This window comes from Euprymna scolopes, chromosome 36 (genome assembly GCF_053919585.1).
Source record: "Euprymna scolopes isolate OS-2025 chromosome 36, ASM5391958v1, whole genome shotgun sequence".
Taxonomy (NCBI): Eukaryota; Metazoa; Mollusca; class Cephalopoda; order Sepiida; family Sepiolidae; genus Euprymna; species Euprymna scolopes.
The window spans coordinates 85,455,964-85,470,197 of record NC_136517.1 but is presented as its reverse complement, the minus strand read 5'-3'; the positions used below and the strand labels follow the sequence as shown (position 1 = coordinate 85,470,197).

Genomic DNA, 14,234 nt, shown 5'->3' with positions numbered 1-14,234 from the left:
TTTAAATCAAAATGGAAAATTACCTTCCTATTTAACTCTCCTGTGTTTTACGATCATTTTCATCAAATTGTATTTTTTATTTGTATAAGTCCGTTTGCTGTTTATACGGTAGTATTTTAAATCTTGGAACAGTGCGTTTGGTCACGCAGGTTTCCTTCGAAATATATTTATGAATTTCAATATAAATTTCAAACAAAATAAATTTGTTTATTTTGTAATAATTCGTTGTTTTAGCTTCAGACGTATATAATACGTGTTCATTTTGTTCAAACTCAACCAGCGCTTCTAAGGAACAAAAACCTTAATATGAATTCCACGTGACCAAACGCACCGTTCTGAGATTTAAAAAAAAAACTACCGTATAAATAGCAAACGGACTTCTACTTGCTTATTCTCTGCCCCAGTAACAACATGGCAGGTGCTCGTCTGAACTCCAATCTCTGGTCCTCCCTCGCCAATCTTTCACGAAAAACACCCGTCTAGCTGAATCCACTGTGAAAAATTTCCCCCACTCTATATCTGTGCCTAAATCAAAACGCGGATTCCATGAACAAAGCTTCTTTCTTAGAACTGCACGCCTGTGGAACTCTGTTCCGTCTGCCTGCTTCGCTCCGGACTACAACTTGGATGTCTTCAAGTCCAATGTTAACAAATTCCTAATGAACCGCCCCCTTAATTAAACACTTCATCAAATCTCCACACTAACGTAATGTACTTGCAATAACCCTTATCCTTGAGTGGCTTCCGGGCCTTGATAAGTGGTGATCACTGTGTAAAAAAAAAAAAAAAAAAAAAAAAAAAAGAAAAGACATGCTGAAGATGAAGGTTTCAAATTTAATACATATTTTATTTTATTCAAATTTTTACCTTATCGATTTTCGTAATTATTGGATATAATCATCTTAAAAATATGAGGAATACGTAGATACCGTTGTTTTCATGAGAAATTCAGTTTTACGATTTCCGAAATTTCATCCCAATAGTGTAGAAGCGCTAAAAAATCTGTTATCATTTGTATCAGGTGTTGTTTTCAGCTCAGCTGAATGTTAAGAAAGTTGGCAAAAGTTCTTATTAGCAGCATTAATAAAATTAAAAAAATGTAAAAAAAAAAATAAGCAGACAAAAAAAAAAGAGGTACAATTTTTTTTTGTTTTTTTTTTTAAGTGCAAATATGGTATTAAAGTAAAAAAAAAAAAAAAAATATTACGTTTTTATTTTATATTTTACTAGCAAAAGTACCCGTCGTTGACTGGATTCAAAAACAGCCTACAGAAAATGGACTCTGATTTATGAAAGTATGATAGGTTATGAAAAGGAAGGGCTGTAAAGAGATAACTTCGAATTTGGGGGTATCAAAACCAAAGCAAAATATGATGAAAGTAAAAATAAAATAGATAAAACCCATAATTTATTATACCATACCTGTTCACACTGAAACACTTATCACGATATACTGTGAATCTATATTAAACCTTGTTAAACTTTGTGACATATTTCCATTCTATGGAGGTCAGGCGCAAACGAACACCCCATAATTTTATTATACTATATTTCTTCAAACTGAAACATAATTATCAAAGTATACTTACGCAGATAGATATGAAAAGTCTTTATTAAAGTTTGTGCCTATTTCTATTCTATGGAGACCAGGCGTGAACGCAGACCCCACAACTTTATTATACCATCCCTATTTAAGTTAAAACATACTTATCAAAGTATTATTATGTACATCTACATCAAAAACACTTGTAAACGTATTTTTTTAATTTTCAATTTTTTTATTTCCATACTTTGTGGACCAGGTGTGAACGCAGACCCCACAATTTTAATGAACTACCGTTCTGCCAGATCAAACATATCCATTCCTGTGTCTCGATACATCTTCTATCATTATATGTAATCAGTTATTTAAAATAGTCAACCATATAGGAGCCTATTCGTGACCAGACACACACACACACATTCAGCTTTATATTATAGATATGTGTGTGTATGTGTTTGTTTATGTGGAATAATGTATGTCAGGTCATGTCATATGCTACTGTTACCATGTAACCCAGTACTACCTGCCGCATGGTCAGGTCACCGGCGACTAAACTGGTTCCCCCACCAGACTTGTTTGGTGAGGAGGACGGCTAGTCTCCCTGAAGGATTAAAAACAAGACCTTCCAAAGAGCGAATGAACCCTTTTTCTGGGTCAATGGCCAACTAGCACCGTGTATATTTGTGTGTGTGTGTATATGTGTGTTGGGGTGGAGAGGGCTCCCGTAAGCCGTGGTGAAGGCAACCTTTCTAGAAGCAAATCTCTGATTTAAAAAAAAACATAAAGCGGAAGACCAGTACTCGCATTAAGCTGGTCTGCAGTTTAACTTGTTGCTGGCTATCTTGCTCTTGCTTGTTGCAGGATCTCAACATTTTGAACAGAGAGAGAGAGACTTAGCTGTCGTACAAAGCTAAAGCTCTGTAACATCATCTTTGTATAGATACTCCCTCAGGCATTTGTCTATTAAAATGGTCCTGTGGCGATGGAAGTCATTTTTGGGCTCGTGGACTTTAAGTGTCTGAGGAAGTGGCACTCGTCTGACAAGACGTTGCAATCATCATCATGTGGAATAATAATTGTGTTTTTATTTCAATCTTTCTCTTTCAGATTACAAAATTACAAAGCGAAATTCAGATAATTTGTGATTACGAATCGATTTTCCACCCAATCAACTTAACGAAACAAAATGTAAGTTCTGTTTTCCTTTTAGCAAATTTTATTATATATTTTCTAAGTAAATATATATACTTCCATCCCGTCACACAGACAATACCATTTCAAACTTAAGCTCTGTAGACCAAACAAAATGCTATTTCAAACTGTATTAATACTTATTCCATATGCCTAATTAACATAAGAGTAGGAAATAATATATATATATATATAAAAGTGAATATGTCTGTGTGTGTGTGTCTGTGTACATTTTCCCACACAATAACTTTGTCAATTTTTAGTCTACAGACTCGAAATTTGATATACAGGGTACTGAGATTTGGAAAAATCTTTGTAATCAGTTTTTGGCTAGAAATTTGGCTGTTAAGGGGTTAAAGTTCAACGATTTGACCTTTGAGAACTCTACCAAACTCCTCCGCCAATTTTGGGTCTAAACACTTGAAATTTTAGATATAAGTTCCTTGGACATGGATCTAACTTAATAACTTAATTTGAGCCCAAAACAATAAATATTAAGGGGTCATAATAGGGGTCAAAGTTAAAAAAATTGATCTTTTTTTTTGTTTGTTTTTTTTTGCTCAACATACACCTCTAAACACCCGAGCAACACCGGGCCGAAATGCTAGTATATATATATATATATATATATATATATATATATACACACAGGGTGTCCACAAAGTCTAGCTACATAATCTACAGGGTACCCACAAAGTCTGGCTACATAATTTACAGGGTACCCACAAAGTCTGGCTACATAATCTACAAGGTGTCCACAAAGTCTGGCTACATAATTCAGCCAGATTTTGTGGACACCCTGTATATATATAAAAAGAAGAAAAGGAAGAAAAAAAAAAAGGAAGTGAATTGTTTAAAAAGTTGTAAAAAAAAAAATGAAAACAGAAAAAAGTAGTGATAAGAGAGAAAGGAAAGCAAATTAAAAATTTACATTTTTTTTTATTTTTAAATTTTATTCGGAAAAATATAACTTTTCAAAACAAAAATTTATTATTTGAACAAAGAATACAATATTCAAAGTAATTTCCTTAATCCATGGATTTTCGTTAAGACATTATTTTATAATATTGATGTGAATACTAACAAAACAAAACATTTTTTTTCCATCATTTTTTTTTTTTTTTTAAATAACATTTTCACCCCAAACAAGGCATATTGCCACTTTGTTGTAGGGGGCTACTATCAGGGACATAGGCATCAGGGGTACTGTGTAGGGAATTGGGCAGCAAGATGTCGGTTCACGTTGCACTTGAACTTCTGCATGTCAGTACAGTTGGGGAAGCAAGGACCCGGCAGGGAATTCCAAAGTCTAGCTGTCCTGGGGAAGAAACTACTTGAGTAGAAGGCTCTCTTACATCTAGGGATCTCTACTGTGAAGGGGTGGGATTTAGCTGCTTGTCGGGTTTGTCAGGGGTATTTACGTCGATGGAGGATGTATATGAATTATTGAACAAATGCTAACTAATACAGATTTGAGCATCTTCTCTTCCAGATTATGAAAGTCTTTGAGGTAACTTCAGCACTTCCTAAAAATGTCATCTATTTACCGGACTTAACAAAAAAGTGAGTACACGTCTTTCTCTATGCTTAAACAGTGTGCAGCATTAACGAAAATCATATTCCAAGTAAAAAAAAAATTTCCATCTACTTACCTATTAGGTAAAAATAAGTATTTTTAGCTAAAAATTAGAAAAATTTATCAAGTAGAAGTTTAAATAAAAATCAAGTGAAAAACATTATTACGTACTTACATGTCATAGAAAAATTACTAATAAATTCCAAAAATTACGTAAAATGATCCATTGGAAAAATAATTACAAGTAAAAATAAAATTTATCGAGTTTTAGTTGTGCAACTAATTCAGTATGATAGGCAAGGGAGATAATCTTTGACTTAATCTTACTTAAAGGTCTATCATCTTTGAACATGACATCTGGGAACATAATTGTGGCTGATTTTTTTCTTTTTTAAATACCTTTAGCAGATTGACTACTGAATCATTTTTCATAATTTTTTTAAGTTATAATCATTTCACCATGATATGTAACTGCGTAATCATGTTTTCACCTGAAATGCGTTGGTTTAAAAGATCACCAATATAAGCGATTACCTTAATCATATATAACAGGGTGGAACGATACATTTGTCGCTCTAAAGAAAACAACACTACAGCTTTATTTTAAAACTTTTATTGAAAAAATCAGTTCAGGTAACTTGATTATGTGGTAGAGCTGTGCAGTTCTTAGCAAGAAGCTTCGTTCATGGAATGTTTAGGTTTAGGTACAGATAAAAAGTGGGTGAAATTTTTCATTTTGTTTTGTTTTGTTTTTTTTATCCAGAACAGAATCAAATTTGTCTACTGTTTCCAAACAAGCTGAAAATTTGGAGAAAGAAATTTCCCCTCAGCTGCCTCAGATTAGTTCCACTTGCAGACAAATTTTGGAAGAGCTTTTTGCAATATGGGATCTTCAAATGACGTCACAAGAACTGTCAAGGTAAAAACAAAAAAAAAAAACGCAGATCTTTTTTTTTCTTGTCTCGGCTGAGACATTTTTTTGGTGCTTGTCAAGCTATAGTCGACAAATCGATTTTTTTAAATATATCGTTTTAAGCAAAAACAATATTACATACTTTATTGTCATGTCGAAAATAGTAATATATCCAAAAATTACGAAAATTCATTGATTAGAACAACTGCTATTGTGTTTTTAGTAAAAAAAAACCCAAAAAAGTCTGCCTCTGTAGACATAAAATATTGCAGCCATGACACAAGTAATCTAAAATATTCGTTCTGGAGTTATGTCCCCTGCGTTTAGACTCCTACCATCGATTTTATAACTTCTAAGGAAAATGCAATTTTACCCAATTTCCATAAAAATTACTTCTAACTATAAATAAAATAACTTTCTACTCAATGATTTTTCGTAATTTTTGGATATTACTATTTTCGTCATGGCAATTAAGCATGTAATATTGTTTTTTGCTTAAAACGACATATTTTTTTTAATTCGATTGGTCGACTAAAGCTTAACAAGTATCCATTTTTTAAATTTTTTTTACATTGTGTCAAGTTTTAATCCTTGTAAAAATACGGTTATCTCCCTTGAGCTTGCTTAATTTAACACTAAAACGTACTTGGGTATTATAACAAAAAAATATTGAATTTCAAGTAAAAAAAAATAGTACCTACATAATGAGCATGTCGTAAATAGTAACATATCCAAGAATTATGGAAAACGATGAGGTAGAAAAATAATTATGAAAAATAGTTTTCGATAAAGGATGGGGAATAAAATTTGTTTGACATTTTGAATTATGTTCATCACATGACGTAAACAGAACTTAATTATCTCCCGTTCAACTTCTTTCTATTTTTTTAGTAAGCATAATAGTGTGTTTTGCAATTTTAAATGTGTTGCAATATTTTGGATGTGTAATGGGGTATGATCCCACACAGTCGAACGGTTCTATTTATAAACGATGCTGCTAGGAACTGACGAATCGAATTAATTCACGTTCTGCTACCAACCAATCAGAAACCAGAATTGCTCCATAAATATTAAACCTTTTCTGTAGCAATTTCGCATGTTTTTTCCATCTCGACACGGTAAGAATATTTTGCTTTGTGGAACTGTCTACTGCAAACCAGTCACCTGTCAGGACTTGTGTGTAACAACGAAACATCGGAAACTGTTCTGTCTACTGCAAACCAGTTACCTCTCAAGACTTGTTTAGAACAACGAACCATCGGAAACTGTTCTGTCTACTGCAAACCAGTTACCTCTCAAGACTTGTTTAGAACAACGAAACATTGGAAACTGTTCTGTCTACTGCAAACCAGTTACCTCTCAAGACTTGTTTAGAACAACGAACCATCGGAAACTGTTCTGTCTACTGCAAACCAGTTACCTCTCAAGACTTGTTTAGAACAACGAACCATCGGAAACTGTTCTGTCTACTGCAAACCAGTTACCTCTCAAGACTTGTTTAGAACAACGAAACATCGGAAACTGTTCTGTCTACTACAAATCAGTTACCTCTCAAGACTTGTTTAGAACAACGAAACATCGGAAACTGTTCTGTCTACTGCAAACCAGTTACCTCTCAAGACTTGTTTAGAACAACGAACCATCGGAAACTGTTCTGTCTACTGCAAACCAGTTACCTCTCAAGACTTGTTTAGAACAACGAAACATCGGAAACTGTTCTGTCTACTGCAAACCAGTTACCTCTCAAGACTTGTTTAGAACAACGAACCATCGGAAACTGTTCTGTCTACTGCAAACCAGTTACCTCTCAAGACTTGTTTAGAACAACGAACCATCGGAAACTGTTCTGTCTACTGCAAACCAGTGTGGTTAAATACAATGACTCCACAACTCAATCTTCACTCTTCAATCCTGCAGTCCAATGCACTTCTGACAGCAATTGCTTCTGCCAAACAAAAAAGACACCCTCTCTCCCAAATACAGGCTTTTTATAGGACAAAACCGTCCAAAGTTATTTGCATACTCTTCCCATGATCTCTAGTCTATAAATAGACGCAGTGGGCATTCTCTTCTTCTTCTTTCACTCTCTGAAGCGGGCGTTGCCAGTGGTAAAAGGTTTGCACGATTTTTTTTTTTTTTTTTTTTTTTTTACTACACGCCCCCATGATCATTAAAGATCATTCACATCTCATAATCCCATGTCCAGATCGGCGCATTGCGTTCTCTTTGCGGTCTCTGCATCGGCACCGGTTCATCTTCATCACTCCCTGGCTCAGTACCACCATCCTCATCACCTAAATGGACCACACGCCTTAAATCTAAAACATGTCGTGGCATTCCATTGACACTTAAGTTGTTTGGAGATTGCACTCCTGTTATCACTCCTCTTCCCCACTGCGTTGTGCATCGGGCATTAGGCGGTTTCACCCAAACTTCTTCTCCTATTTGGATTCTGGCTGGTCCTTGATCATTAATTTCCGGTGACATGTCTCTAGGATGTCTCCATTCGTAATTAAAGATTGCTCTATGTGGCACTGTGTCATCTCTTTGCCCGACCTTAGGGGACATGTTGTACCAAAATGTGGCCTCTTCAGGCGATATTCTTCCTCTCTCAGCTATTGCTTTCACGGTCCGATGATGTCGCTCCACAATGCCATTTCCTCCAGGTCTGTAGGCTGCCCTGTAATAACTTTTAATCTTCCATTTTTTTAGCATCGTCTGAAAGATTTCTGAGCGAAAAACAGTGCCGTTGTCCATTATCACCTCCCTTACTAGACCTCGTTCAAGCATCACCTTTTCTAATTCAGTTGCAACTGCAAATGCGGCTTCCACTCGCAGTTCCTTCCATATCGCCAGTCTACTTGGCCCACAATCAATTATTGATAAGTACGCTCCCCCTCGGTAGTGTGCTATGTCAATAGCTAGTCTCGTCCAGTTCGTTAAAACTCCAATTTCCCCAGGATTATGTATATTTGGGGCAGGATCGATCGATTGACACCGAACACAGTTCTTTACTATCATCTGAATTTCTTCCTGTTTTACATTCGGATCCACTTGCCTCACCAAATATAATGTTCTCTCCACTCCCATGTGATGCATGTCATGCAACTCTTTAATTTCTCCAATTCCAAGACAGCATATCGGCGCCTCCTCTTTCTCAATTAACCACTGTTTTTTTATCCGTGTTAGCGCATCTGCCTTGTTTCTTTCAGAAGGCACAAACACTGCTTTTATCTGCAGTTTCAATTCAGACATCAACTCTCTAAGCATCCCTAATCTCCGCTTTATTATCACTTCTCCAGCACCCTTTGTTCGTATTCTGCCACTCTCTTCCACAGTAAAGTTCACCCAACTGAGTACAGTGGCTGAATCAGTTCTTATTTCAATATTTGTCAGTCTCCATTTGATAGCCAAATTGACACCCTTTAGAACAGCATCTAATTCAGCTATGTTAATGTGATTAAAGTCATCACTTTTCCTCAGCCAAGTTGCATCTTCCGCCACCACACCGCCAATCTCGACAACCACGCCAGTTGCAACATTAACAGGGTCTTCTTTCTTCACCTCAGCTAGAACCTCCTGCATCACTTTCATGGTTCTGCAATCAACTTTTTCTTCCCAATCCACTCCATTTGCTCTTCTTTTCACATAACTGCATGCTAATCGCAGCCATCCAGCAATTGGATAGTGCCCCAATAATTTACCACAGATCGAAAATAGCTCCCGCCTACTAATTTCTCCTCCCATCTCTGGGATCTCGTTGCCTCTCCTGAACATTAGTGCACCCATCTTATTTTTCATAAGCTTAAGGCCCAGTGCCGCTCCTCCGTCCAGGGATTCCGGAGATTTTGCTGCTAACCCAAACCCCTTTCAAATGTTCCACAACTTCCTGTGTCGATATTTTCGTTACGTCTACCATTATATCATCAATGTATGAATCAGTGGCCTCTTTCGTCCTACTTCCTTTCTTTAATACTGTTTTTAAAATGGCTGCCATAATCTTTGGTGCGACATTAAGTCCGAATCCTAATCGTGTTAGGCAATAGGTTTTTCCTTTATAACAGACCAGCTGGTACTGCCATAGTTCCTTTGCCACATGTAGTTGCAGGTAGGCAGACTTAAGGTCCACTATTGCGGTCCCTCCTACCAACTGTCTCCACTTTCTTATCTTTTCATCACATACATCTATTATGTCGCTCCCTGTATGACACGCCACAAAACGGTTCAACTCACGAAAGTCGAACACTGGCCTAACTTTCCCTTTTGTGGCCTGAAATACTGCCATCAATGGCAACACGTCTTTTCTTTCTCCTTTCCATGGTAACAGAATACCATCCGATATCCATCTTTCCACCTCTTTCTCGAATTCTAATTTCTTATCGCCTTCCAGAGAGTTTTTATAATATTGGACTTTGTTCTGGAATACTGGAGGCTCTCCCTTCCATGTCCATCTTACTGTCCATTTATCTCCATCGAAGTTTGCTTCAAAGTCTTTATCCTCGATTTTGCAAACATTCAGCTGATGGGCAGCCACGGCACATTGTATATCTCCAAACTTCACTTTGGCTTTCTTTATAGTTACACCTCCCAGCTCATTAATCATGTCCATTCCAATTATGACGTCGATCCCATCAACGATGTGATTCATCAAAATTGCCCTCACCTTTACGTGCATTCCACAGACTTTTATCTCCACTTGTCTGGCTCCTTTACATTCTATATTCCTCCCATCAACTGCTTTCACTGTACCGCTCCTTCCATATCCCTTCAAAAGTTTGGAATTGATTAAAGTAGTGGTGCACCCAGTATCGACAAGTGCAGTCATTACAGAATCATTCACCTCTACTTCTATTATAGGAAGAGGCCAGTATCGCGCCTTCATTTCATTGCTAGGGTAGCTTGCGGCGCAGAAGCTTCCCCTTGCCCGTTTCCCTGAATCTGAGGACAATATCTCGCAATGTGGCCAAATTTTCCACAATTGTAGCATGTTGCCCTGGTCCTAGGGATCTCTGTGCAATCTTTTTTTAGGTGCGGTCCTTGACATCTAAAGCACTGAAGGCTTGATTCTTTCTTTCCCTTATTAGTCTCATTAGTTTGCGCACTTGCGGCCAATGTCCGAGTTTCTACGACTCTTTTGCTGACTAAAAGCCGTGCAGTCGGTATCAGTTTGCTGACATCCATTCTCTCTATGTTCGGTAGCTGCTGTAATGCCACAGATACATCGTCTGGGAATCCAGTTATGAATGCAGTTTGGCTGTATGTTCCAGCCCTCTTCCCAGATATCCCGCCAGTCCAGCCAATCTTTTGATTTTATTAGCATAAACATCCACCGATTCTCCTGTCCACTTGAATCGTTGCAGTTTTTCATATGCCTCAAAAGGCCCCTCAGTGAAGGTGGTCACGAGTCTCATCTCTATCAGTTCTGCATCTTCTTGTTCTGCATTATTCATCTCAAGATAGAGAGCGAGTGCATCTCCCTGCAAAAAAAGTGGAATAAAACTGGCAAGGTCTGGCACATGTTGAAGCTTAGCCACCAGTTTTACTTTCTTTATCCATCCGACTACATCACCTTCTCCACTAAAAGGTGGTATCACATCTTTTCCCAATCTCAACATCCCAGATTCCATGATCTATTCTTGGCCGGAATAGCTTGTGGTTAAATACAATGACTCCACAACTCAATCTTCACTCTTCAATCCTGCAGTCCAATGCACTTCTGACAGCAATTGCTTCTGCCAAACAAAAAAGACACCCTCTCTCCCAAATACAGGCTTTTTATAGGACAAAACCGTCCAAAGTTATTTGCATACTCTTCCCATGATCTCTAGTCTATAAATAGACGCAGTGGGCATTCTCTTCTTCTTCTTTCACTCTCTGAAGCGGGCGTTGCCAGTGGTAAAAGGTTTGCACGATTTTTTTTTTTTTTTTTTTTTTTTACTACAACCAGTTACCTCTCAAGACTTGTTTAGAACAACGAAACATCGGAAACTGTTCTGTCTACTACAAACCAGTTACCTCTCAAGACTTGTTTAGAACAACGAACCATCGGAAACTGTTTTGTCTACTGCAAACCAGTTACCTCTCAAGACTTGTTTAGAACAACGAACCATCGGAAACTGTTCTGAAACTAAACATGGCTTACAGTTCTAGAAAATGGATCCATAAATCACTAGATATATGTTAAGCTTTTCTTTGAGCCATAGAAAAACTTTTAAAAAATATCTTAGTGAACCCTGATGATTGAACCCTCTGTATGATCTACGGACCCAGCCTCAAAGGTCCTGGATATGACCTTAAACTATATCCAGTGGTGAGGCCCCAGCTGACGGGCTTTGGAGAGTTAATTACCATTGCTCCCAGATCCACTCTGACCCGGAGCGGTAGTACCTGTTAGGGTCCCAACTATGGCTTAAATAGAAACCGACTTGAAAACAACAAATATATTCTATCAAAATATTTTTTCTTCAAAATCTTTGGATTCGGCATTAAATAACCCGAAAAGGGTTGATATGCCGTAAAACAACCAACCAAACAACCCGCCCTCAAACAAACAGTTTGAATTCTTGTAATGCAGAGCCAACCCTCTATTCCTTACTGAAAAAGAAGCATGTTTTCAACACCTGAAGAAGGTCGCAGGTTGCAGCGACCGAAACGTTGTACTAATAACACTCAAGATGAGAATAATAGTCCGATTGATCAACATGACACAAGACTACTTCTTTTCATGATTTTTTGGAGTCTGACACCCTCTAATAATGGAGAAGGTAGAAAACACGGTAAGATTTTAGTCAATGATGATCAATTCTGAGGCAAAATAATCAAACCTAAAACCAAAAAAATTAGCATCACAGTAACAGACACTTTTTTCAAACTGATTGAATGCATGAATATTACATGAATCACAAAAAAATTTTTTTTTTAAATCGTAACTGCTTAAAACTTTTTTTTCTTGCTCACATGCACCTATTCTGAATTCCTAGCAGTGGGCCAAATCGCGTTTGACACACTGGTTTCAGTCAGATCACCAAAGTTAAGCAACGATGAGACTGCCCAGTACCAGATGGGTGACCATTTGGGACTTCCAGATGCTGTATGTACTCTCCGCTTATCTCAGCAATTCTAAATAAACACCAAAAACACTTTACCTCTTATCTTTTTTTTTTTTTTTTCTTTTTACAGCTTTCTTGACGACTTTTCAAATCCGTTAGCCCTGCAAAATTTGACGGCAAAAAAAATCACCACTCTTTATTTGGGACAGGAAACCTCAGAAATTGACAATCAGGTGAAAATTACCTTTTTTTTTATGATTTACTTATTTTTTTTAAAATAATTTTTCTTTTTTCTTTTTTATAATTTTATAATTATGTTTAAAATAGGAATTTTTAAATGATACTAGGCTACCTATGACCCATTGTGTCAGTATTTTTTATATTTCAATTATTAAATATATAATTTCTTAACTTTGACGTTGGTTGCTAATCATGGTTTTACAAGTTGATAAAAGCTAACATACATTCATTCTTTATGATGTTGTCTATTTTTGAGCAGAGTTATTGCCCTTGCATTTGCCAGACGATAACAGTAGAAAAGTATTCAATGGCTGCTTGTTCAGCAGCAGACAATTAAATATGTAAATCTTTTTTAGTTATATTTATATAATAAATAATTATTATTGTGGAGTTTGTCGTTTTCATCCAATTTTTTTCTTCATATTTCTGCCTTACCACTCAAAAAAACACCACATTATTTCAGTTATATGAAAAATAATAATAAGACTAAATGTATAACGTTTGGTTCCCTAAGGCTTTTCTCTATATAGATTAATAACACAAACTACATATTAAAGAGTGCTTTAGTTTTTAGATTGAGTTATTTTTGTAACACTTTTGTTTTAATTACTCTTATTGGCCGTAATTTGCAATTAACTGTAAAAGTTTTGTTTTAATTAATCTAATTAGCCGTAATTTGCAATTAACTGTAAAGGTTTTGTTTTAATTGATCTAATTGGCCGTAATTTGCAATTAACTGTAAAGGTTTTGTTTTAATTGATCTAATTAGCCGTAATTTGCAATTAACTGTAAGGGTTTTGTTTTAATGGATTTAATTAGCCGTAATTTGCAATTAACTGTAAAGGTTTTGTTTTAATTGATCTAATTAGCCGTTATTTGCAATTAACTGTAAAGGTTTTGTTTTAATTGATCTAATTAGCCGTAATTTGCAATTAACTGTAAAAGTTTTGTTTTAATTGATCTAATTAGCCGTAATTTGCAATTAACTGTAAAGGTTTTGTTTTAATTGATCTTATTAGCCGTAATTTGCAATTAACTGTAAAGGTTTTGTTTTAATTGATCTAATTAGCGGTAATTTGCAATTAACTGTAAAGGTTTTGTTTTAATTGATCTAATTAGCCGTAATTTGCAATTAACTGTAAAAGTTTTGTTTTAATTGATCTAATTAGCCGTAATTTGCAATTAACTGTAAAGGTTTTGTTTTAATTGATCTAATTAGTCGTAATTTGCAATTAACTGTAAAGGTTTTGTTTTAATTGATCTAATTAGCCGTAATTTGCAATTAACTGTAAAAGTTTTGTTTTAATTGATCTAATTAGCCGTAATTTGCAATTAACTGTAAAGGTTTTGTTTTAATTGATCTAATTAGCCGTAATTTGCAATTAACTGTAAAGGTTTTGTTTTAATTGATCTAATTAGCCGTAATTTGCAATTAACTGTAAAGGTTTTGTTTTAATTGATCTAATTAGCCGTAATTTGCAATTAACTGTAAAGGTTTTGTTTTAATTGATCTAATTAGCCGTAATTTGCAATTAACTGTAAAAGTTTTGTTTTAATTGATCTAATTAGCCGTAATTTGCAATTAACTGTAAAGGTTTTGTTTTAATTGATCTAATTAGCCGTAATTTGCAATTAACTGTAAAGGTTTTGTTTTAATTGATCTAATTAGCCGTAATTTGCAATTAACTGTAAGGGTTTTGTTTTAATGGATTTAATTAGCCG

General features: G+C 35.7%; 2 protein-coding genes across 8 annotated transcripts in view; one reads left to right on the top strand and one right to left on the bottom strand.

The window, feature by feature from the left end:
• The window catches only part of LOC145260656 (WD repeat-containing protein 26-like), a 250,775-nt gene that overhangs the window by 17,880 nt on the left and 218,661 nt on the right, over positions 1 to 14,234 (bottom strand). The gene's annotated exons all lie outside the window — the stretch shown is intronic.
• LOC145260655 (endoplasmic reticulum membrane-associated RNA degradation protein-like) overlaps positions 1 to 14,234 on the top strand; it is a 90,792-nt gene that overhangs the window by 63,410 nt on the left and 13,148 nt on the right. For all 6 annotated transcript variants that reach the window (XM_080118995.1, XM_080118993.1, XM_080118997.1 and 3 more), the window contains 4 exons: positions 2,651 to 2,731; positions 4,227 to 4,297; positions 5,074 to 5,229; positions 12,403 to 12,505. In XM_080118995.1, coding sequence (XP_079975121.1) covers positions 2,651 to 2,731; positions 4,227 to 4,297; positions 5,074 to 5,229; positions 12,403 to 12,505 — 411 coding nt within the window. The remainder of the gene's footprint in view (positions 1 to 2,650; positions 2,732 to 4,226; positions 4,298 to 5,073; positions 5,230 to 12,402; positions 12,506 to 14,234) is intronic.